Below are 23,738 nucleotides of genomic sequence, written 5' to 3'. Positions count from 1 at the left end.
AGATGTACATGTAAGTAACATTGTCCTGCCTCTAGGCTTTTATGTTTGATCTATGTGATAGCCTCTTCTAGGACAGCTTCGTCCGTTGGTTTTGGTGTTAAGCCTTTTGGGCACACTAGCTCTAGGCTTGTGTCTTCCTCGAAGACCTAAAAGGATGCCTAGAGGTAGTAATTATTAAATAATTAAGGTGAAAGCCCCAGGGGGTTTACACACCTTAAGAGCATTAATTGGCCACATGGCAAGAATTGGGCAAGGGGATGCATGGCCTAGCACATGGAAATAGCATTAAGGAAATACCAATTGGGAGCTTCAGGAAAGTGGTGTGCATGTGACAGTAAGGCCATACTATGGTGGTTAATATGGCTAGGAGAGGAGGAGACAAGCCCTCTAAAAGGCTTAGCCATGTTTATAATTAATCTTTTGTTATAATTAGGGTTTAGATATTGCATATTCGTTATTTGGTAAGGTAATTTTGCTGATTTTCCCCAATATCACCAGCCTTTCAATAAAATCACGAAGCACCTAGCTTGTTAATTTTTGACATTTATTTTGCAATTCTTTAATGCAATTAATGGCTTCTCCACCAAGAGATCATGAGTTAGACGAATTTGGGAAGGCAAAGGAGTGAAGGAAAGATCATGAGATGACTCTAAAGTGGAAAAAAATGTTCAGAAAATACAAACAATTTTGGGATTATCAAGATCTTTAAGAAAGTCTTCGACTAGGTGACTAGGATAATCTAGTAGATGATGAATTATTGAATTTATATAAGCACCTAGTCTCCCACATGAACCAAAAAGAGAGACTAGGTGACTAGGATAATCTAGTAGATGATGAATTGTTGAGTTTATAGAAGCACCTAGTCTCCCACATGAACCAAAAAAAGAAGCTGATGTAAGAACCAAATGCACTCTACATACTAAGTACCCAAAATATTTAGTGAAGTGAGGATAGATCAAACTTGAGATAAGTTAAGCAATTTAATGAAAGGATTCCCTAATATTGTTTTCAGGGATGTAAACATTTCTTAGGGGAGGAAAGTGTTGCGTATCATGTATTGATCAGATTTGCCTAGGGACAGATGTGAGGATGCCTAGAGACATTAAATTGAATGATTAAGGTGAGAAACCCAAAAGGATTTACAACTTGGAGCATTAATTGGCCACATGGCAAGCATCGGGCAAGGGGCCGTGCGCACAATTCAAGGAAATACTAATTGGGGGCTTCAAAAAAAAGGTGCATGAGTTAGGCCACAGTAATGCTCAAATGTTTTTAGGGTTTACCCTTGTATATGCTTAATCTCTACTAACCTACTAATCATTGTAATTAGGATTTCGATGCTACATACATGCTAGAGAAGATGGTGAATATTACACGACACCAATGCAAGCCTAACATCCTGAATGTGAGGGCTATGTTCAGGTCTATATAATTAAAAGCTGAACAAATACAGTATAGGCACGTTGCACCAAGTGTCCGGTACTTTCAAATATCAATCTACCAATGGCATAATCAACCAGAGGGCCAACCCAATAGTTGCATTAGCTACACCCCACAATTCACCATTGCATAAGCAACTAATTGAGCATAAGTTCAACTTATTAACTTCATTAGCTGTCCACGATTTACCATAACAAATACATCATGATTTTTCTTCAAAAACAAACATGGATGATTAATATACTCCTTCAAGTGCTTTTGATTAAAATATAACCATAAATCACTTCTCCAATTCACTTGCTGAATTGCAAAGCATGCCTCTTTGCACAAACAAAGTCTTAATTAATAAGTTTTGAGACACGACCAAACTTCAGTCAACAGAACACAAATATAAAGCATTCTCTTAAGTTTTGATACACTAGACAGAATTAAGGTCATGATTTTTTAAAGAACATGTCATGAACACGAATTAAAGAGATGCTAACCACAGGCTCATTTCTTACACAAGATGATGTCAAAACCCAAGGTACTATACCCATAAAAAACACACAGCTTTCACCACCTTCGTCCCAAGAGCATGCACTAGATTTGTTTCAGAATTCAAAACATTAGAAGAAAATTGAAACAGTGTACTTCAGTTGTACCAACATTCCACTTTGCCAATAAAGGACACGACAGTTGTCTGTGCACATGTGACAACATATCAGTGTCTATGGGCCTTTAAGAGAACTCATTACACCCATCCGCTGTATAAAATTAACTAAGTGGCCATTTACAATAGCCACTCAAAGTGAAAGCAATATTTCAGCACTGTTCACTTCCATAGCTTCTTCAATGACATATTCTTTTCAGTTTCCTTCTTCATGACTTTGGCAACTGCCATTTCAAAGTCTTCTTGCGTTACGTGTACCCGACGCTCTCGAAGTGCAAACATCCCTGCTTCTGTGCACACAGACTATCCATTCCAGAAACCAAGGATCAGAGTCGGTCAATCATTACAGCCAACCAAACCAGTTCATTACAGGTCATTCTTGAAGCATTCGTACCTTAAGTTCTGCACCTGACGCACCATTCATCTTCTCTGCAATTTTCTTTAAGTCTATACCTCGCATGAGGTTCATCTTCCGAGAATGAATTTTCAAGATATCGAAACGCGACTGAAAGTCATAAAGAAGAACAGACCTTAAAATGATGTCTTTCAAGACCTTACCCACTGAAGCAGGGCCTGTGCAAATGGTATTAAAATTAAGTATTGAGTAACGTAGTCCTCATGCTTAACAACAGAATAAAGGTGCAAAGAGAGAAAATATCAGCATTCAATAACAACAAACTGCACAATTTAATTTTTAATTAATACATAATTTCGAGGTGTCACACTTCAAAAGGACTGTTGGTGAGTCAATGGCCCAGGACTCATCCTAAGTCATAGCACCACAGTTTGAAGGCGAATTGGGAGAAGCAACTAGCCAGTAACTATAGATAGGTTGAGGTCAACCAGCCTAGCCAAATCATGACGCTAGCAGCTGCCTTTGCTGCACCTTCGCCTAGAGGTACCTGGTGTGAATGGCTGTCAAGAAGTCATGGGCCAAAAGGAGCTATGTTGAAATGAAACGCCCATTAAATTGATATTAATGAATGGCTACCTGAGAAAGAGATGCTCTCTTGAAGGTTTAGCTTTCTTGAAATTACCTTCTAAAAGAAAGGTACCCTTTTTGTAATCTAGAAATTTCTAAACCAGGAAACTGTCAAGAAGTCACGGTGATATTAATGAATGGCTACCTGAGAATGAGATGCTCTCTAGGGTTGGTTTTTCTTGAAATTACCTTCTATAAGGAAAGGCACTCTTTTTTTAAGCTAGAAATTTCTAAAACAGGAAACTTTCAACACCTCTTAGTGGTCCACCAGAGAGCCCACGCCCTAGGGCCCATCTGAGTCGGGCAGGCTGGGAGAGCCCCCATGGACGGCTGTTGCACAGCGGCCAACCATGGACGGTGGTTGTAGGAGGGCCCTAGGATGGTTGTGGCAGCCAGTCGGCAAGCTTCTAAAGGGCACCCCCAGCCCCTCCCAACATAAAGGTTTCCCAGCCACCTCTCCATCATCAAATATTCTACAATCTAGAGGTCCTGTGTCCTCATTTTCCCAGGTGATTGAGAGCTGTCCTGCAGACCTACAACATGAGTTAGTCCGTGGGCTGGGATCCGGTCGATGTTTTGATACTGTCTTGCACGCGGATGTTCATGTGTTTCGGTGAAGTGATCGCTCGCTCACCGTTCGTATGGCTGCTACCCTCGAGAAGCGGGAGAATTCCAAGTCTAGAACCCAACCAAAAGCGTAAGAAGGTCAAGGAGATTCCAACAAACTGAGATGTTAAGGGCACGGAGGATAAGAACAGTCCTTGTAGGTGAGTGTCACGGACACAACACTCTCACGAGGAGTTTCGAGCCAAGCAACTCACTGGTCAATGTTTCAAGTAACTCCATTGTGCACATCGTGAAGGATTGTCCAAGAACATCCGAGGAGGAGGCTCAAGTGCAAATCTCATTTCTTCACGACTGCCACAGCTGGAAAATCTTTGGCTTCCATGGTGGTAGTTTCAATTTCTGGTCTAGTGCAAGAGGACTCATTCACAACTGCTGATTGCATCTGGTGGGGCATCTTCAATTTCTAATGTCATCACAGCACAGCCTATTATCATTTATGCCTATAATCTCTAATCATTTATGAATACACATCTTTCGAATCCTATGTTGAAGATAAGGGTATGGTTCTGCATCTCTGGGTCACAATCCCTGAAACTCTCATGTTTGTTGTAGGCCAGGAGCAAGAGTCAACGCCAAGGTCCGGTCATTTATTTTCCTCAACTGCACACCACACCCATGAAAAGGATCTCCTTGGAAGTGCAGATGCAGGTTATGAACCCTGCAAAGCCCTCGACGATGCGGGAACACATTAACAAGCTGCAGGCCCCTTCAGCAGGAAGTGCTCCAGGCTGGGAAGGAGATATCATCTGAAGACATGGCCATCACTTTGCTGTCCCGCTTGCCTGCTCAATATTCTGCTTTCTACTCCTCGTTGATTACGAGTGGCAGGCTCAGCACCATTACCTGGGAGGAGCTTGTGCCAATGGTCTTGGACCAGGAGGAACGTTTCACGAACCCTCCTCACAGCGGCGGTTCGGAGGCCTTAACTGGCCAACGGTCAAAAGGCCAAAATAACAACAAGGGCAAAGGGAAGGCTTCACCGGAGAAGTCTTCTGAGAAGAAGCCTGACTCAGAACGAGAGAAGCTGAAGGCCGAAAGATCCTGCAATGATTGTGGCGAGAAAGGCCACTATTGGAGGAAGTGTCCTAAGCGGACTGAGAAGAGTGCTGATTCATCAGCCTCAGCTGCAAAGACTCCTGCATTTGTGCACTTAGAGATGATGGACTCCGACGCTTCATCGTCTTCAAGCGAGGAGGCAGTTGGCTTCACCGCGAAGGATACCCAGGAATGGATTCTTGATAGTGGTGCTTCCAGGCACATGACCCCGTCCTATGACTTCTTTTTGGATCTGAAACGACAGTCAGGTCGCATCTTTATTGGCGACAACTCCACTATTCCGATACATAGTGAGGGCCGAATGGAGATTATTCCCGACGACGGCAAGGGGAGCAAGCATGCTTCCCGTGTTCTTATGTCCCTGCTGTAGTGTTGGGGTAAAGGCATTATGCCCACCCTTGTAGTGTGTACAAGCCCATAAGTTATAGTACATAGTACACTTAGTACTTTTAATGTACTAAGTGCACTATGTGTACCAGTGCAATATACATGTGTGATAGGGGAGTCACACACACACTTGGTGAGTTGACTTATCCCCACAACTCTCTCTCTCTCTCTCCCTTCTTCTCTGTGTATGTCTCCCACATGAAACCCTAATTCATTTCTCCCATTCAACTGGTATCAGAGCCTGCTAGACTGCCTGGACCTGCCCGCCTTCGAGCTACTGTGGATGGACCTGTGTTCACCTTCGAAAGCTGCTCTGAACGGACTTGCTTGTGTTTTCTTGTGAAACGCTGCCTGTCGCTGCACAGTGGGCCGGACAACCTGAGAGAGCTTGCTGTCCTGTTGGGCGCTGCAAGACAGTGATAGGGAGTGGTTGAGGCCTGGCCACCGCAAGGCATAGCTGCGCATATACTGACGCCTGGCCACAAGGCGTAAAACTACCAGGCGGAGGCGGCGTCAACGAACATGACTCGTCGCGTGTAGCGCTCGCCACTGGTCGGAGGCAGCGTCAACGAGCAAAAGACCTTGTAGCGCATGTCGACTGGTTCGCTTGCTGTGTACGCCAGCTTACGCCTTCTCTGCAGCCGGCAAGAAAGTCATCGTCGTCGACGTCTCCGGTAGCTTGAAATCGTGCGCGTGCACTTACAGGTGTGACTCCAACGCGGCCGGCAAGAAAAATCATGCCACTTCTGCGTGCGCTTTTGCTTTAAGCTGCAAGCGGGCGTGAAAGCACCGGATACGCGAATACTCGGCAGCTTGGTACGTCTGCACGTTTGCTGCCCTTCAATCCTGCTCCCGCCACGTCAACAGCCAGCAGCACCAAACTCTTTGGTGCAGCCTGCAAAGCCCATCAGCAAATCTCACCTCATTTCTGCAGGAGCATCAGCACGACCCCCCTTTCCTGCAAAACAAATTTCAGAGGTATATGCTTCAATTTTTTTTGGGATTTGCAATTGAGCAGGTACAATTATCAATTGAGCAAGTACAGGTGCCAAATTGCTCAAATTTTGAGCGAAATTGGCAAAATTGGGTGACATTGGTCACAATCAGGATCAATTTGCAAGAAATTGGATGTCAAAATTTGGGGCTTTTGATGTAATTGTGCAATTAAGCATTCATACATGCTGTATGATGTGAGAAATCGCACATTCGGACAAAATTGCAGCAAATTGCAATGCAGAACAAAGGGCTTTTGTGCCGATTGGGTTGATTTGCATGCAGGCACTCGCATTTGATGCTTTGGGCAATGTGTTGATGCCTGTCAAGCATTCAATGTGCCTGTAAATCAAGGGGCTTTTATGTACTGGATGTATATGTGGCCCGGGGGAAGCTCTATGAAGACTCTGGATGCCTTCATGTGCGTTAATGTACCATGTATGATCAGAAATTGATCTTAAATCAAGGGGCTTTTCAAGATTTTATGCTTGTTGAGCTTGGCAAAGCAGCAGGCAAGACTTTTATGCCTTGAATCCTCAAAAATCAGCTTGCAGTCAAGAGGCTTTTGCCCAATTTCTGTTCGGGACTGTTGTATGCAGAGGTCGGGACTGTAAAAGTCTGATTTTCACTCATCTGGACAGCCAGGAGAGCATTTATTGCTACTGTACCTGCTGGTACAGATTTGGTACAGCTTTGTACAAGTTTTGGCATGGCTGTACATTGATTTGAGTGAAGAAAAGGTTCATTTTCAGCTGCTGTACTTGCCGGTACAGATTTGGTAAATCATTGGTGAGCACTTGGTACTGTTGTACAGTACTTTGGAAGGGCAACAGAGCACATTTAAGGTGCTGTCCTAAATCTGTAGCAACCAGATTTTGGTGATTTCATCACATACAGTGGGAGAAAAGTTGCATTCGTGCTTCCGCAGTGGGAGATAAACTTTGGGAGAACAACTGTGAGCACTTTGTGTGCTTTTGGTGCAGTGTTTGCACACCTGCAGGGAGTCAGGCATTGACAGGTTGCATATTGCTATGGAAACCACAGGTGAGAGCTCTTCATTGCTTCACATCAAGAAGCTTGAAGGCTCACATAACTATGACATTTGGCAAACCCAGTGCTATAATGTGTTGCTCCAGAAGAAGCAGCACAAGCCCATCAAAGAAAGGGGTGTAAAGCCCGCTTCTCTTACTGCTGAAGAATGGGAAGATATGGATGAGCTGGCAAGTTCTACTATCATGTTGTCTGTGTCAGACTCTTTACTTTTCAGCATTCGTGAAGAGAAGACAGCTTGGGGAATGTGGCAAAGATTGCAGGACTTGTATGCCCAGCAAAGTGCCTCAAGCAAAGTGTATTGGTTGAAGAAACTCATAGGTCTTCAAATGAAGGAAGGGGCGTCTATGACAGCCCATCTAAATGAGTTTAATGGTGTTGTCAGCCAGGTCATTAATCAAAAGTTGGCAATGGACGATGAGTTCAAAGCCACCTTTCTTTTATGCACTTTGCCAAAGAGTTGGGACACATTCAGGACAGCCACTAGCAATTCGAATGCTATGCTGTCATATGCAGATGTTGAGGGTGCTCTCCTTCAAGAGGAGATGAACAGGAAAAACAACTCTGTTGGAAAGTCCAATGCAATGAATGCACGTGGGAGATCCCAACAAAGGGGTAAAAGCCAAGAACGGGGAAGGAGCAAGTCCCGCTCCAAAAAGGACTTGGAATGCCATGTTGTCACATGCTGCATTACCTCATGGTTTTTGGGCTGAAGCTGTTATGACAGCCGTTCATCTTATAAACAGGTCACCTAACACGAGGCTTGGTGGGAAAGTGCCAGAGGAAGTATGGACAGGGAAGCCTCCATCATACAAGCACTTGAGAGTGTTTGGTTGCGTTGCGTACGTGCACATACGCAGGGAATGCGCACCAAACTTGATCCTAAGTCTCACAAATGCATGTTCCTAGGATATGGTGACAGAGGTGAAATGGGGTATAGACTTTGGGATCCCATGAATAGAAAGATTATACGCAGCAATGATGTCATTTTTGATGAAACATGCATGTATAAGGAGCCTGCAAGGCAACAGGAGCCTGGCAGAGTCGTCTTTGATGATGATGGACATCATGGACAACAACCAAGGGCTGTAAATCAGCCATTACAGCAGCAAAGCCAGCCCTTAAATGGTGCTGAAAATGGTCCAAATGGACAGCCAGAGATGGCAGAAGATATCCCTATGGATATCCCACAGTTAGGAGATACCGGGCATGATTTTTCAGCCTTATGGCATGGAACAGGAGCCACCAATAGGTGATATGCAGGCTGGACAGCAACCTGCAAATGATGGTCATTGGGTACGGAGGTCCACAAGACCCTCCAGAGCCCCTGACAGGTTTGTTCCAGGGGTTGACTACTTGATGCTCACTGATTGTGGGGAGCCCTCATGTTACAAGGAGGCTTTACAGAGGGCAGACAAGGCTCTTTGGGAGCGTGCCATGAAGTCAGAGATGGATTCTCTGCACAAAAATGGAACATGGAAGTTGGTGCATTTGCCTACAGGCAAGAAGGTTTTACCATGTAAGTGGGTTTACAAGCTCAAAGTTGCACCTGATGCAAAGCCAAGATACAAAGCCAGGTTAGTGGCTAAGGGCTTCAAGCAGGAATATGGTGTGGACTTTGATGAGATCTTCTCTCCAGTGGTCAAAATGACCACACTTAGAGCTGTATTAGCTTTGGTTGCTCATGATGATCTGGACTTGATTCAGATGGATGTGAAGACTGCTTTTCTTCACGGTGATCTCCATGAGGAGATATATATGCAACAGCCAGAGGGTTATGCAATGAATGGAAAGGAGAAGCTTGTATGCAAGCTGAAAAAGAGTCTTTATGGGCTCAAACAAGCACCAAGGGAATGGTATCATAAATTTGATACATTCATGAAATCCCAGGACTTCAGGAGAAGTGAAATAGATCACTGCTTATACACCAAGAAAGCTTTGGATGGCAGTCTATTGATCCTCATCTTGTATGTTGATGATATGTTGATTGCTGGGAAATCTCGTAAAGAGATGGATGCCTTGAAGAAGAGGCTGCATCAAACCTTTGATATGAAGGATTTGGGTGATGCAAATCACATTTTGGGTATGCGGATACTTCGGGACAGAAATCAGCATGTGCTATATTTGTCTCAGAAGGAATACATTGGCAAAGTTTTGCAGAGGTTCAATATGGATGGGGGGAAGAAGACTAGTACTCCTTTGCCTCCATATGTGAAACTCAGTGCTATGGACAGCCCACAGTCGGATAGTGACAGGGCTGATATGGCCAAGATTCCGTATGCTTCAGCTTGTGGCAGTCTCATGTATGCCATGGTTGCTACTAGGCCGGACATTGCATTTGCAGTGGGAGTGGTTTCTAGATACATGGCCAAACCTGGCAAGAAGCATTGGGAAGCAGTGAAAGGTGTCATGAGATACCTGAAGGGCACACAGGATATGTGCATTCGCTTTGGCAAACAGGATGCATTAGTGCATGGTTACACGGATTCGGATTATGCCGGTCATCCAGATAACCGGAAGTCTACTACCGGTTATGTGTTTACATTCACAGGAGGTGCTGTGTCATGGATATCCAGGATGCAGAAGTGCACTGCCTTATCTACTACAGAGGCCGAGTATATTGCAGCCACAGAGGCTTGCAAGGAGGCATTATGGCTATCTCGGTTAGTGGTTGATTTGGGTTATACAAGGGATATTCCATTGTTGCATTGTGACAATCAGAGTGCCATCCAGTTGCAAAAGAACCCTGTCTTTCATGCAAAGACGAAGCATGTGGATGTGAAGTATCACTTCATCAGAGAGGTGATAGAGAACAAGCAAATTCAGCTTGTTAAAATTCATACGGATGACAACCCGGCTGATCTGTTGACAAAGAGTTTGCCTCCAGAGCGGTTTGCTCATTGCAGACACTTGATGGGCATTGGATGAGGCCAGTTTCAGCCTTGATATGGCCTTGTATATTATCATGTACATGCTGATTTTTCTTTTCCTTCATTTAAGGGCACTTTGCCTTTAAGTGGGAGGTTGTTGGGGTAAAGGCATTATGCCCACCGTTGTAGTGTGTACAAGCCCATAAGTTATAGTACATAGTACACTTAGTACTTTTAATGTTACTAAGTGCACACTGTGTACTCGTGCAATATACATGTGTGATAGGGGAGTCACACACATACTTGGTGAGTTGACTTATCCCCACAACTCTCTCTCTCTCTCTCTCTCTCCCTTCTTCTCTGTGTATGTCTCACACATGAAACCCTAATTCATTTCGCCGAGTAAAGGCATTATGCCCACCCTTGTAGTGTGTACAAGCCCATAAGTTATAGTACATAGTACACTTAGTACTTTTAATGTACTAAGTGCACTATGTGTACTAGTGCAATATACATGTGTGATAGGGGAGTCACACACACACTTGCTTATCCCCACAACTCTCTCTCTCTCTCTCTCCCTTCTTCTCTGTGTATGTCTCCCACATGAAACCCTAATTCATTTCTCCCATTCATGTAGGTTTTCATCTTCTGTCAGTGCATGAAGTATGCAAGACTGGCTTTCGGGTGGAATTTGAGAAGCATTCAGTTGCTCTACGGGACCGTGAGACTGGCCAGGTTGTTTGGGAAGGCGGTGTGGAGAATGGTATCTACAAGCTCTCTGCACTCTCCTCGTTGACAAGTTCTCAGGTCGGAGATTTGTGGCACTTTCGTTTTGGCCACTTAAATGTGGATGCATTGCGGCGAGCTTTCCGAGACCAGATGGTGGTTGGCTCGCCAGATGTTGGCAGTAGGCAAGGGCGTTGCAGTTCTTGCATACGTGGTAAGCAGCACAGGGAATCCTTTCTGAAGCAGGCTTCCATGCGGGCTTCGAAACCATTGGAGTTGATTCACACTGACTTGTGTGGACCTCAACAGACACCATCTTTGGGAGGATCTCTCTACTTTATGCTGCTTGTTGATGATTGTACCAGATTCACGTGGGTCTACTTTCTTTCCCAGAAGGACCAAGCTTTTGCACGATTCAAGGATTGGCACGTGATGGTGGAGAAAGAGTCTGGATTTCAGGTAAAGACTCTCAGGACTGACAAAGGAGGTGAATTCTCCTGGACTGTATTTCTCAGATTTTGTGCAGATCATGGCATAAAAAGGGAACTGGCCAATACAGGATCGCCTTCGGAGAATGGAGTTGTAGAACGCAAGAATAGGACTGTGGTGGAGATAGCGAGGACCATGCTGGAGCATCGTGATCTTCCTCGTCCACTTCGGGGAGAGGCTGTGGCAACAGCTGTCCATACCCTCAACCGATCTCTGACGACTTCAGTACCCCATATGACTCCATTTGAGGCATACTTACTTTGGCAGGAAACCTGATGTCTCACACTTCCGTGTTTTTGGGAGTGACGCGTATGTACATATTCCGAAGAAGCAGAGGGGGAAGCTTGACTCCAAGTCCCGCAAGCTTGTATTTGTGGGGTATAATTCTCTTTCCAAGGGATACAGGTTGTATGATCCAGATAGGAACGAGATTGTTGTCAGCCGGGATGTGGTCTTTGACGAGCATGTTCCAGTATCCACTGTCGAGGAGCCGCCACTTCTTGGAGATCCAGAGGAGTCTGATGATGATTCCCAGACCATTATTCCAGTTGATCAACCTCAGTCAGTACAGGAGGTTGAGCCCGCAGCTGGAGTAGAGTCCCCGCGACCACAGGAGGCTCCACGATCTGTTCGAGTACCTAGATGGTTGTTGGACACCCTTCGGGAGTCAGGTGTCACGGAGTTACCCTCCGAGTGGACCACAGAGGACGGCCCTCAAAGATCACACAAAGTCCGAGATAAAAGCAATACAACGGAGCTTCTTCAAGTAAACTATGCTCTGATGTCTCGTATTATGCGGGACAAGGATCCCACTTCCGTCAAGGAAGCCCTTTCACAAGATACTTGGAGGAAAGCCATGCAGGTGGAACTTGATGCCATCGAGAAGAAGAACACATGGGAGTTGGTACCGAGGCCGTCGACACGGTCAGTCATTGGTGTCAAATGGGTCTTTAAGACCAAATATGCGTTTGATGGGTCGGTGGACAAACACAAAGCCAGACTTGTGGCTAAAGGTTATGCTCAGCGGCCAGGCATCGACTACGAGGATACCTGTGCACCGATAGCACGGATGTCCACGATTCGGACCGTTCTTGCCCTTGCTTCTTCTCAGAGGTGGCCCGTGTATCAAATGGATGTAAAATCTGTGTTCCTTAATGGTCACCCATAGGAGGAGGTGTATGTTGAGCAGCCTCTAGGCTTTGTTGTTTTAGGATCAGAAGGGAAGGTTTACAGGTTACGTAAGGCCTTGTATGGTCTTAAGCAGGCTCCCACGGCTTGGAATCAGAAGATTGATTCCTTCTTTATTCGGACTAGATTTCAGAGATCGGTTGCAAATCCTAACCTGTATCTCTTTCAGGAACGCGGCATGGTCACGATTATCATCCTTTATGTGGATGATCTCATTCTCACCGGCGGTCATGTGGAGCACATTGGTGTGACGAAGGCTGCCTTGTCAAAGGAGTTTGAGATGACCGACTTAGGCTTACTCCACTTCTTTTTGGGATTGGAGATTTGGCAGACCCAGAGGGGGTTTTTCGTCTCTCAGCAACGGTATGTTCATGAGTTGCTTGAGGCCTTTGGGATGGAGAACTGCAAGCCTATTACTTCGCCGATGGACCCTAACACAAAGTTAACCGTTACTGATCCTTGTGAGCCAGTTGATGCCTCGCAGTACCGGAAGTTGGTTGGTTCATTGATCTGGTTGCTGAACACCAGATTGGACTTCAGCTTCTCCGTGGGGTTGTTGAGCTCTTTTATGCAGACGCCATTGAAGTCTCATTGGGACGCAGGATTGCGGATCTTGCGGTATCTGCAGAGTACGAAGGATCTAGGACTCTTTTACACAGGAGGGGATGGAGTCAGACTCCAAGGTTGGAGTGACTCAGATTGGGGAGGAGATCCAGACACGAGGAGATCTACTTCAGGATACAGTTTTACCCTCGGCTCAGGAGTAGTTTCTTGGAGCAGCAAGAGGCAGCCAACTATTGCCCTCTCTTCGAAAGAGGCAGAGTACCGGGCTGCTTGTGGTGCTGCTTGCGAGGTTGTGTGGCTACGGAGGCTGCTAGGCGAGATTGGGTTTCCACAGAAGGAGCCCACAGTCATCCAGTGCGATAACCAGAGTTGTATAGCTATTGCTCGGAACTCGGTCTTCCATGCCAAGACCAAGCACATACAGATACAGTATCACTTTGTACGTGAGAAGATCTTGGCCAGTGACATCTTGCTACTTTATTGTTCGACGGAGAACAATGCGGCAGACCTCTTCACGAAATCTCTACCTGAGGCTACGCTTAGGCGGCACTCCAGCTTCCTTTTGTTGATTGCACAGCTAGGAGCTGAGAGGGGGTGTTAGAAGTCATCTCCTGTCTTAATCAGACACCAGGGCCTCTGTTGTGGGTGTGCCCGCCCTATATAGGTGTTTTATCATTTTTCATCACTCCCCGTATTTTTTCCCCATTTTTCCATGGTGTGGATGGATGCCAGATGATTGGCAGGAGCCCATGGTGGCTGGCCGACTGCCTATTCTGCAGTCGTGGAGGTGCTGATGCTGGCCGACCTGTTTTACACAGTCGTGGAGATATTCTATGCTGGCCGACCTGTTTTACTCAGTCGTGGAGACATCTGCTGCTGGCCGACTGCTTTATGCAGTCGTGGAGAGCCATCATGCGTTGGCCGACTGCATCCATGGGGCATATAAATAGGCCCCATGCTCCTCACCATTTATTCATTCAGTTTTGTACGGGATCTTGTGTATAGAGAAGAGATTACATGCCTATCTCTCAGTGTCTCTTGTGCTCTCTATTTTCTGCACTCTGCTTGCTCTTGTGGACCCAAGTTTGGTTATCATTTCCGCTGCGTATTTTGACAGTTCCATCTCCTCTCTCCCCTTCAAGGTTCATGCCTCTCCACATACCCACCATGGTGATCTATGAGCCTCCGTAGCGCAGTGCTGTGTTCTTCAATTGCTCTCCATCAGCAGGGCTACCCCTCTCCAAAAGCAGATGGCTTGCTCACTTATGCACTTTTTTTCTTTGGTGCCTTTGCCTAGCCATTGGTCAGATCTGTGGCTGCATTTTTGGGGATCCTGATCTTCTGTGCCATCTGCAGAGCTGTGCCTTTAGAACATCCTTTTAGATGCATTTTTAGGGAAGCATCCCTTTCGGCCGCCTCCTCTGATACCTCTTGCATATGACAACAAAGTACTTAGTGCTCATATCATTAATATTTTGAGATAAGTATCATGGAGGAGCGTATCCTTTCCCTTGGGTCCTCTGCCCTACCTCTCATGCCTAAAAAGATTGTTATTGTCAATAATGCAAGCACCATCACGAAGCATCTGTTCCTTGCAAGTACACGTCCCACACTTGACCATCAAGTGTCAGAATCTCAGAAACGTCGTCGCAAGAAGATGACATCAGATCATCATCAATGTTTTACCATGCGGGAGGATTGTTAACTTCTGAAAATCTTTCTTTTCAGTTGTATGTGTTGGGTTCTCTGCCCTGGTAGTCCCCCAACACCCGAGGTATATATTTTTAGATCCTTTTGGATTTTGTATCGCCTTGTTTTTTGTAAAAGGCTCCTCTCCATTATTCCCTTTTTGCCCCTAGTTTAGGCGAGGGGGGGTTGTTTTGGTATGTCAATGTAAGTGGTCTTTGTCCCTTGGGCAAGACTTGACCTCTAGGCGATGCTTTATGAACCTATGCTTTTAGCCTCTAAGCCATGTTCATGAGCCATTGAGCCAATTGCGGGGTCCATGTCTGCTTGTATTGGAGTACGGGACTACCGAAAGTTATGCATGCAACTCCACCATCACTACGAAGGGGGGTTTGTTGGCTATTTCAAAGTTAGTCTGGAGTCTGGTCAAGTGTCCTTAGTGGTGTGAACACACTAGGTGTGAACACCTTCCTATTAAGGGTCAAAAGATAAGGCCTTGGTGCCTATAAAAGCATGTATTCGGCTATATACAATATAACAATGAATATCATTTGAGTTGTCCAAACTTGCTCTCTCTTGGCTTGCATCTCACATCTCGCATCTCTCTCTCCCTCTTACTTACTTTCTATCTCTTCATCTTGTACAACCATTGCCATGGCTTAAACCTTCTCCTCTCTCCTTGCTTCATCTCTCTTCTACACCACCATGATGATGATATTTCACCCTCCATAGCTCCTTCTCCGATACATAAAAGAGAAGGGTATAGTTCTGCATTTATGGGTCAACAATCCCCAGGCCTCCAATGTTTGCTACATAAAAGTCACTACCCACCGAGGCAAGATCTCCATGGCTCGTGAGAAACATCAAAGGTTACTCTTCAAGCCAAGAATGTGAGCCCTGCAAATTCCCTTATCACTAACTACAAAAGGAGGATAGAATCAAAATATCCCTTGAGAATGAAATGGCAACCCATGAAAAGATTTGAAAATAGGGGAAAAAAAAGAAAAAAAAAGAAAAAGAAAACGAAAACGAATCTCAATGGCATGTCATCAATGCCATGTTCTTGACATATCTATCATAGCTAGAACATTCAACAAATCACTGAAATATTCTGCACTCTTGAGTAGCACTTCATTGAAAACAAATCAAATGCATTTGTGCATTTGAAGTGGCAAAGAAAGCAAGAAAATGGAAGCAATAATACCACCTTGAAAGAGAAGCACAAAAAAATAAAAATAAAGAGCACTGCACAAGTATTTGTAAGACAGCTAACAAGAACACCATCGTTAACACCCCCTGGTAAACTCAAAAGCCGTCCATCAAACTGTAAGACCAAACAAAAATCATAAATGCTTTCGTACTTCCTCAGTGGGGTTGGGAAACTCAATCTTTCTATCAATACGACCAGGGCGCAGAAGTGCTTGATCCAGGATATCAATACGATTGGTTGCCATTAAGACCTGCAAAACATTGTGAAACAAAAATACATTACCTTGACCTCTCCTGCCTCTTACATAGTGAAAAACCAGAAATCCACAAAAGTACACATATACATTGTGTAAAATCAGGAGTCCACACAGGAACACAAAAATAAAAACCTTGATCTTGTTAGATGCTTCAAAACCATCCAACTGATTCAATAATTCTAACATAGTCCGTTGCACTTCACTATCACCATTGCCATTTCCAGACTCCATCCGGGCAGAGCCTATGCTGTCAATCTCATCCATAAAAATAATTGAAGGAGCATGCTCTCTGCATAAAACCATGACAGTAAAATGCTGCTCAGACAAATAAGCATCTGCTAATGATGTGCCACGCAAAATTAAGGCAGTTTAAGTAACCCAACTTTATATAAGGAAAGGCAAAGAACACACGAAGACTGGGAGTTACGATTTATTTATTTTTAAGCTTGCAATTGACAGCATCATCATTATCTACTTAAGGCATCAGCTATGTGATTCTTTCAAGACTCAACAGACAGAGAGGTGCCAATCTCCACCCATGGGCAGCTGAGCATTTCAGAATTCTATACAGTAAGACCTAATTTCGAGAGAACCCATTGGATGATGGAGCTTGGTCATCTGACATGAAGGGCTAGAATTGTTAGTGTTCAGACAACACCCTACCACCAGAAGAGTAGTGGGCACAATCCTTAGATACTTCTACCTTGCCAAGTGGTGGTGATCACACCAGAGAACTATATTGCTTAGAAAACAAGGGTGTGGTAGCCATTGAAGACTGTGGTGTCCAAACAAAGGGCAACTAACAGATCAATGATTTTAGCCAATCCAAAAAGTGTTCAGGAACCAACATACCTAGCCATCACAAAAAGCTCTCGAACCATCCGTGAGCCCTCCCCAATATACTTCTGCACCAACTCTGAACCAGAGACCCGAATGAAGGTACAATCGGTGTGGTGAGCTACAGCTCTTGCAAGCAGTGTTTTCCCTGTGCCAGGAGGTCCATACAGCAGTACACCCTGCACAAGTACACAATGAGTGTAATTATGCATGAGGCATGTCTGAATCTAGCTTCACAAGAGTTTTTTTCAAACATGACATGCACCTTTGGTTGAGCAATACCAAGGCTTTCAAAAAGCTCAGGATGCTTGATTGGCAGCTCAATAACCTGCATATATTAAAAAATGGAAGTTAAAATCATCTATAGACTGGACTATTCATGCAGGCTTGATAACTGCAATTTGCATGGATGTAGGCCTCAAAGCCACATTATGGCAGCTCAGTTCACAAAAGTAGACTCCAATAAATCAAAAAATACAGTTGGGATCATTCTTACGAATTAACATCAATGGCATCATTCAGAAACCAGGGTACATGCACACATTACATGCTATGAAGATTGCTGCTAGTCTAATGAGACCAGATTCATCACATTGTAAGATAAGAGACACAGCTAGATGGGATCCAATTGCCACATAGCGTCCCCCAGCTATACAGAAAGATGCTATTTTTCGAATGCCATGTCTACTACGAGAAAGGCAGGTAATCAGAGTCCTGAGTAAGGGGTGCTACTCCATGATCTACCCTCAATTTGGAAGAACTTTCGCAAGACTCATGGCCACAAACTCCTGATTTGCAACAAGTCATGGCTGTTGTGGGATGATAATGAGGATATTTTGATAGCATGAATGATATAAAATATGAAAAGAATTTTAGGAACTCCATCTGCTTTGTGTGGGGCCTTGAAAAGTAACCTTTTTCGACAAAAAAGAAAGAAAGAAAGAGACGCCAGAATTGAGACCCTGGCTTTTGATTGGCTCAATCTATGGTTACTCAGATGTACACATAAGTACTTCTGTTTGACATTTGATGCATGAAAACATTGTGTAATAATAAAGCAAACAACAAATATTGAACTAAACTAAAGGGCTTGTTGCCAAATACCTCTTTGATCTCCTTGATCTGCTGATCCAGACCACCAATCATGTCATAAGTAGAGTCTGGAACCTTCTCAACTTTCATTAAATTCACCAAAGGATCAACTTTACTCGGCAGGATCAAGTGCAAAACATAGCTGTCATTTCTAAGAGCAACACGAGTAGAGGGAGTAATCTTGGTGATGTCTATGTCTTTGTCAATATCCACCACATATTTCCCTTCTGGATGAATCTGCAAAGACACAAACATTAAACAAAGTCTTGCACCCGAAACCCATGGTTGCAAAGGACATGAAGAGTTCTAGCTTCCAATGCTCTTGTTCATATATGATTATTTTCTCTATTATGGGAAAAAACTTTCCAAGAAAGGCATACAATATCAGTCAGTTTCTATTATAATGACGAGACTGCTGTGTTGCTGGGCCTTTAAGGCACAATTTTTTACAGATTGAGAAATCATTCAAAAACGATTACCTTCACAAGAACCTTCTTCTTTCCCATCACCTTGACCACTTCACCCACATATGAACCTGGTTCTTGAAGCAGCTGCAATTCCTCTCTAAGCATTCGCACTAAAACAGGCAAAGTTGTGTTCAGTTCAAAAGTCTATAGTTTATAAAATTATGGCCCTGACCTTCAACTCAACAGGACTACAATTGAATATAATCTCTAAAACACTCAAAAAAGGACATAAATGACACAAAGGCTGATCCTAAACAGCCAAATAAGATCGTGCAATGGTTAACCGTTAGATCAAAATCATGGGCTTTGACTATTATAATGCCATAGCTTTTTGATAGATGTACTATTCTAGGTTGTGGACATGCTCTATAGCAAAGGTTATTTAGTTGGACAAGACTCTTATATGTTCAAAAATTAAACGTAAGCTGCCCTTAAAAAAAACCAGTGTAAAAGAAAAGAAAGGTTTAGTATGCATGTAGACGCACTCATGCACACATGCACACACGCACACACACACAAAGAGAGAATTCACATCTACAAAAGACCAAAGGGTCTATGAGACCAAAAGAGTTACAATGTGTCCATGAAGTGACGGTATCATGCCACAGATATCATCCCCAGCTTGAGGAGATCTTGGAGAGGCACAAAGCCATCTTCGGACACCTAATGGATCTATAGAGCCTTCTGTAGGCTACCCCCATGCTTGATATCCTTGATGGCCCCCTCCTCCTACCAAGGGGTTAGTTCCAAAGGCTACATGATGATGCTGCCCTATGATTGTGCATTTTCTGCTTTAACAGGCTGCCCTATGGTCATAGTTGCCACACGTTTTTTGAAACGCGTTTTTGAAACGTGTTTGAAACGTTTCAAAAACGTTTCAAACAAATTTCCAAAAGTTTTTTAAAAGTTTTTTTCAAATTTTTTTTCAGGTGTTTTTTCCAGGTTTTTTTTAGGGGGGTGTCCATAAATTTATGTTTGGTACAGTTTAATGCTAAAATCTACATTCAACTTTCATATACATGAATCATGATACATCATGAATGATGAATCCATGATTCAAATTTCATACTGAATCCTGATTCTTAATACATCATACATGATTACAATTTACATCATACAATGATCATACATGTAACATGAATCATGATACATCATACATGATACATGGCAGTCTTCAGGAATCAGGAATTAGATCATAGATGGCAAAAACCCATATAATTATTAATAGCATAACCAGTTTGAAGTTACAAGTTACAACTTACAACATACTAAGCAACATACTAAGCACTAGTGAATAGTGTCAAATGATAAATCTGAAATCTGAAATACAGATGTCTGTACCGAAAGACCAAATACAAAAACTCTGAAAAAACAAATGGTCTCCAATGTCTGGAGTCTGGACTCTCAACTCTAGACTCAAGTGTCAAGAGTCAAGAGTCACTAGTAGTAACTAGTAACTACTCAGCATCATCCTCCTCTGAGGAATGTGAGTCTGTGTCGTAAGAAGATGAAGCCTCAGCCTCAGCCTCAGCACTCGTAGATGCATGATCTGCTGATGTCGGTGCCCGTGATCGTGTCATAGTAGCTTGACTCTGCAAATCATCCTCTGTCCTAGCTCTTTTGGACACATCACCTACAGAATCTGTATCCTGTACATCATCATCAATAGGCTGAATTCCCTTTGCTGCTTCATGTTCTCTCTTCCATTGCTGAAGAGACGCTACAACCTCTCTTGGTACTTGACTGCAAGGGCCAATGCCTTCCCCTCTTACTCCTGTAAAATGGGCCTTTACCCTAATAATAGACCCACCTGACACTTTGGCACAAAAATTGCATTTCCACCTTTCTGTGCCTGAACCCCCATATCTGCTCACAGGAGTTACGTGGTTCCACATGGCATCCTTAGCCCGAGGCATGATGAATGAATGAAGAAATTTGGGCAACCTGGCAAGAAATGCCCAAATTTCAAATCTGAAATTTGGTCCAAAATCAGAAAAAATCAGCATTTAGGGTTATTAAAAACCTGAGAAGCAGGGTGCGTAGGGGCCGGAGGAGTAGGCTTGGTGCGTAGGCAAGGTGTGCATGCACCAATGTAGGCAACCTGGCAAAAAATGCCCAAATTTCAAATCTGAAATTTGGTCCAAAATCAGAAAAAATCAGGATTTAGGGTTAGTACAAACCTGTTACCTACGGTGCGTAGGGGCCGGGGGAGAAGGACTGGTGCGTAGGTAGGGGTGCAAGCAAACCTGGAAGACTTCAAAGGCTGGAAACGTCTCTTTCAAGCGTCACTTTCAAAACTGAAATGCCAGGAGATACTGCATCGTACGTTTTCTATCATAAAAAAAAACTGGCCCAGCAAAAAAACGCGTTTCAAACGTTTGAAACGTTTGCACGTTTCAAACGAGTAGCCTAAAGTTTGAAACGCGTTTTTTTGCAACTATGCCTATGGTGTGCATGAATGATGAGAGATGACTGCGGGCTATGTGGACAGCAGGAGTCTCATGAAGAGGTACACAGGGCAGCGTTGATTGAGAAACCACACAGTTTCAGATGGAAGAAAAAAACGTAGCATAGCACAGGGATCAAAATCATGCAATGTTTAACCATTCGATCAAAATCATGGGCTCTGACTAATATAATGCCATAGCTTTTTGATAGATGTACTATTCTAGGTTGTGGACATGCTCTATAGCAAAGGTATTTAGTCGAAGGAGATATACCTAGATGAATCTAGGAACATGCCCAAATTCACCTTATAAGACTTATAAGTGCAATTTATAACCTCATGGTAGTCATCCACAAGACAATAAACCATCAACTCCATCATGCATAGTATGGACTAGATACCACAACATCCCCACTAACATCATCAATGCCCAATAGTGGATGTAGAACTTGGTATCAATATATGCTCCCACACACACATCGCACGTGCACACACACACACATAAGAGCATACATTCATACAAAGGTCTGTGTAGTGAGTTTCTATCAGAGCTCCGGAGATGCAAGGTAGACTTAGCCATAATGAAGCCTAGCACTAAGGATCATAACAAATAGAAATAATTATTACAACAAAAAGGTAGTTGATAGGGCATATGCACCACTAAAGATAGAAAGAATTTACACAATATTAACTGGCTGCAACTTGGACGAAAACTTCACAATGTGAAATTTGCATGTCCGCTAATACAACATAAAGATATACCTAGATGAAGGAGACTCTTATATGTTATTTAGTTGAAGGAGACTCTTATATGTTTAAAATCATGCAATGGTTAACCATTAGATCAAAATCATGGGCTCTGACTAATGCCATAGCTTTTTGATAGATGTACTATTCTAGGTTGTGGACATGCTCTATAGCAAAGGTTATTTAGTTGAACGAGACTCTTATATGTTTAAAAATTAAACATAAGCTGCCCTTTAAAAAAAATCAAGCGTAAAAGAAAAGAAAGGTTTAGTATGTGTGGAGACGCACGCATGCACACGTACACAGACACACAAAGAGAGAGTTCACGTCTACAAAAGACCAAAGGGTCTATGAGACCAAAAGTGTTACGATGTGTCCATGAAGTGATGGTATCATGCCATAAACATCAACCCTAGCTTGAGATCTTCGAGAGGCATAGAGCCACCTTCCCACACCCAATGGATCCACAGAGCCTTCTACACGCTACCCCCATGCTTGATACCTTGATGGCCCCCTCCTCCTACCGAGGGGTTAGCTCTAGAGGCTATATGATGATGATTCCCTTTTATGGTGCATTTTCTGCTCTTCAGGCTGCCCTATAGTGTGCATGAATGATGAGAGATGGTTGCGGGCAACATGCGTCTCATGAAGAGGTACACAGGGCAGCATTGATTGAGAAACTGCACAAATTCACATGGGGAAAAAAACGCAGCATAGCACAAGGATGATGGAGGCAGTTCAAATGATAAACGCATAGAGGACATGTGAAGAATGGACAAAGGTGGCTAAGGTGGCTCTAATACCATGTTAGCGTTCATAGTACCAAGATGGAGCATGTGCAAAGAGAGGGATGAAGGATCAAGCCATGACTATGATGGATGGAGGATAGCCATGGTGAGTGAGTATAGAGAGAGAGAGAGAGAGAGAGAGAGAGAGAGAGAGAGGGGTTATATTAAATGTCTTTAAAAGACCCAATGGATCTATGAGACCAAAAGTGATATAAATAATAATAGTGTCCATGTAAAGTCATCATGGTATAAAAGAAAACAAAGACTAGAGCTATGAGCTGGGAATGTCAAATCCAAGCCATATGATACAAAATGGGATTGGCGCTAGCATGGAAACGTTGCCAAAAGAGACTACTCTTCACCGATGTACGTTCGAGGGAAAGTTTTTAAACTTCCAAAATTTTCTAATTTCTATAATGTTTTGAGTCATGGGTTCTCTACATGTAGTCCCCCAAAATATGAATTAAATATTTTGTGTATTTCCTTTTGTAATGCTCCATCGTTCCCTTTTTACCCGTACGTAGAGCAAGGGAGGATTGTCTTGATAGACTGATGTAGGTTGTCATCTAGTGGTCAAGCTCTTATTATCGGGCTCTACATGAGAGTTCGGGTGTTGGCATCACTGTTCTTTTGTATCATGTGATTGCAGTTTAGAGTCCATATCACTGTGACTAATGAAGGTTTGTTAGGCATCACCTCCATCACTCAGAAGGGGGTTTTGTTGGGTATTTTGGAGTTAGTTGGTGAAACACCCCTCTTCGGTGTGAACAACCCTTATTAGGTTTTTGTCAAACGATAAGGCTTGATGCCTATAAAAGCATGTACTTGGGTGGTTCTAATAACATGGAGTTTGAGTTGTGTAATCTCTCTCTGTCTCTCTCTCCATAGTCATGGCTTGTTCCTTTCTCTTTGCACATGCTCCATCTTCGCACCATGAATGCTAAGAGGGCCCTATCTTCCATGCAAGATATGTTCACTCCGACGCTGATTTTGAAAGTTTATGGGCTGATTTGATGGCTGGTCATGCACATGCTTCATATGTGATCAAAGTTGGCTATCTCATGAAGGATAACTACCTATGAGTGGTTTCTAACATGAGGCAAAAGGTTATGCATGAGTGCCATGCTGGTCATCGAGGTATCTTGCCCACTACTTGATGATTGAGCACTATTTCTTTTGGCCAGT

General features: G+C 43.6%; 1 protein-coding gene across 1 annotated transcript in view; it reads right to left on the bottom strand.

Annotated features, from left to right (window-relative positions):
* Nucleotides 1–2,027: 2,027 nt before the first annotated feature.
* LOC147628952 (26S proteasome regulatory subunit 8 homolog A) overlaps nt 2,028–23,738 on the bottom strand; it is a 29,066-nt gene continuing 7,355 nt past the window's right edge. The window contains exons 2-9 of the mRNA XM_086812121.1: nt 18,585–18,682; nt 18,118–18,342; nt 17,279–17,341; nt 17,029–17,192; nt 16,309–16,465; nt 16,072–16,170; nt 2,487–2,597; nt 2,028–2,395 (exon numbers count right to left, since the gene is read on the bottom strand). Coding sequence (XP_086668247.1) covers nt 2,255–2,395; nt 2,487–2,597; nt 16,072–16,170; nt 16,309–16,465; nt 17,029–17,192; nt 17,279–17,341; nt 18,118–18,342; nt 18,585–18,682 — 1,058 coding nt within the window. The 3' untranslated portion in view covers nt 2,028–2,254. The remainder of the gene's footprint in view (nt 2,396–2,486; nt 2,598–16,071; nt 16,171–16,308; nt 16,466–17,028; nt 17,193–17,278; nt 17,342–18,117; nt 18,343–18,584; nt 18,683–23,738) is intronic.

Source organism: Cibotium barometz, chromosome 18, assembly GCF_041138505.1.
Source record: "Cibotium barometz isolate CiBa-2024 chromosome 18, ASM4113850v1, whole genome shotgun sequence".
Taxonomy (NCBI): domain Eukaryota; kingdom Viridiplantae; phylum Streptophyta; class Polypodiopsida; order Cyatheales; family Cibotiaceae; genus Cibotium; species Cibotium barometz.
This window is presented reverse-complemented; position numbering and strand designations above follow the sequence as displayed.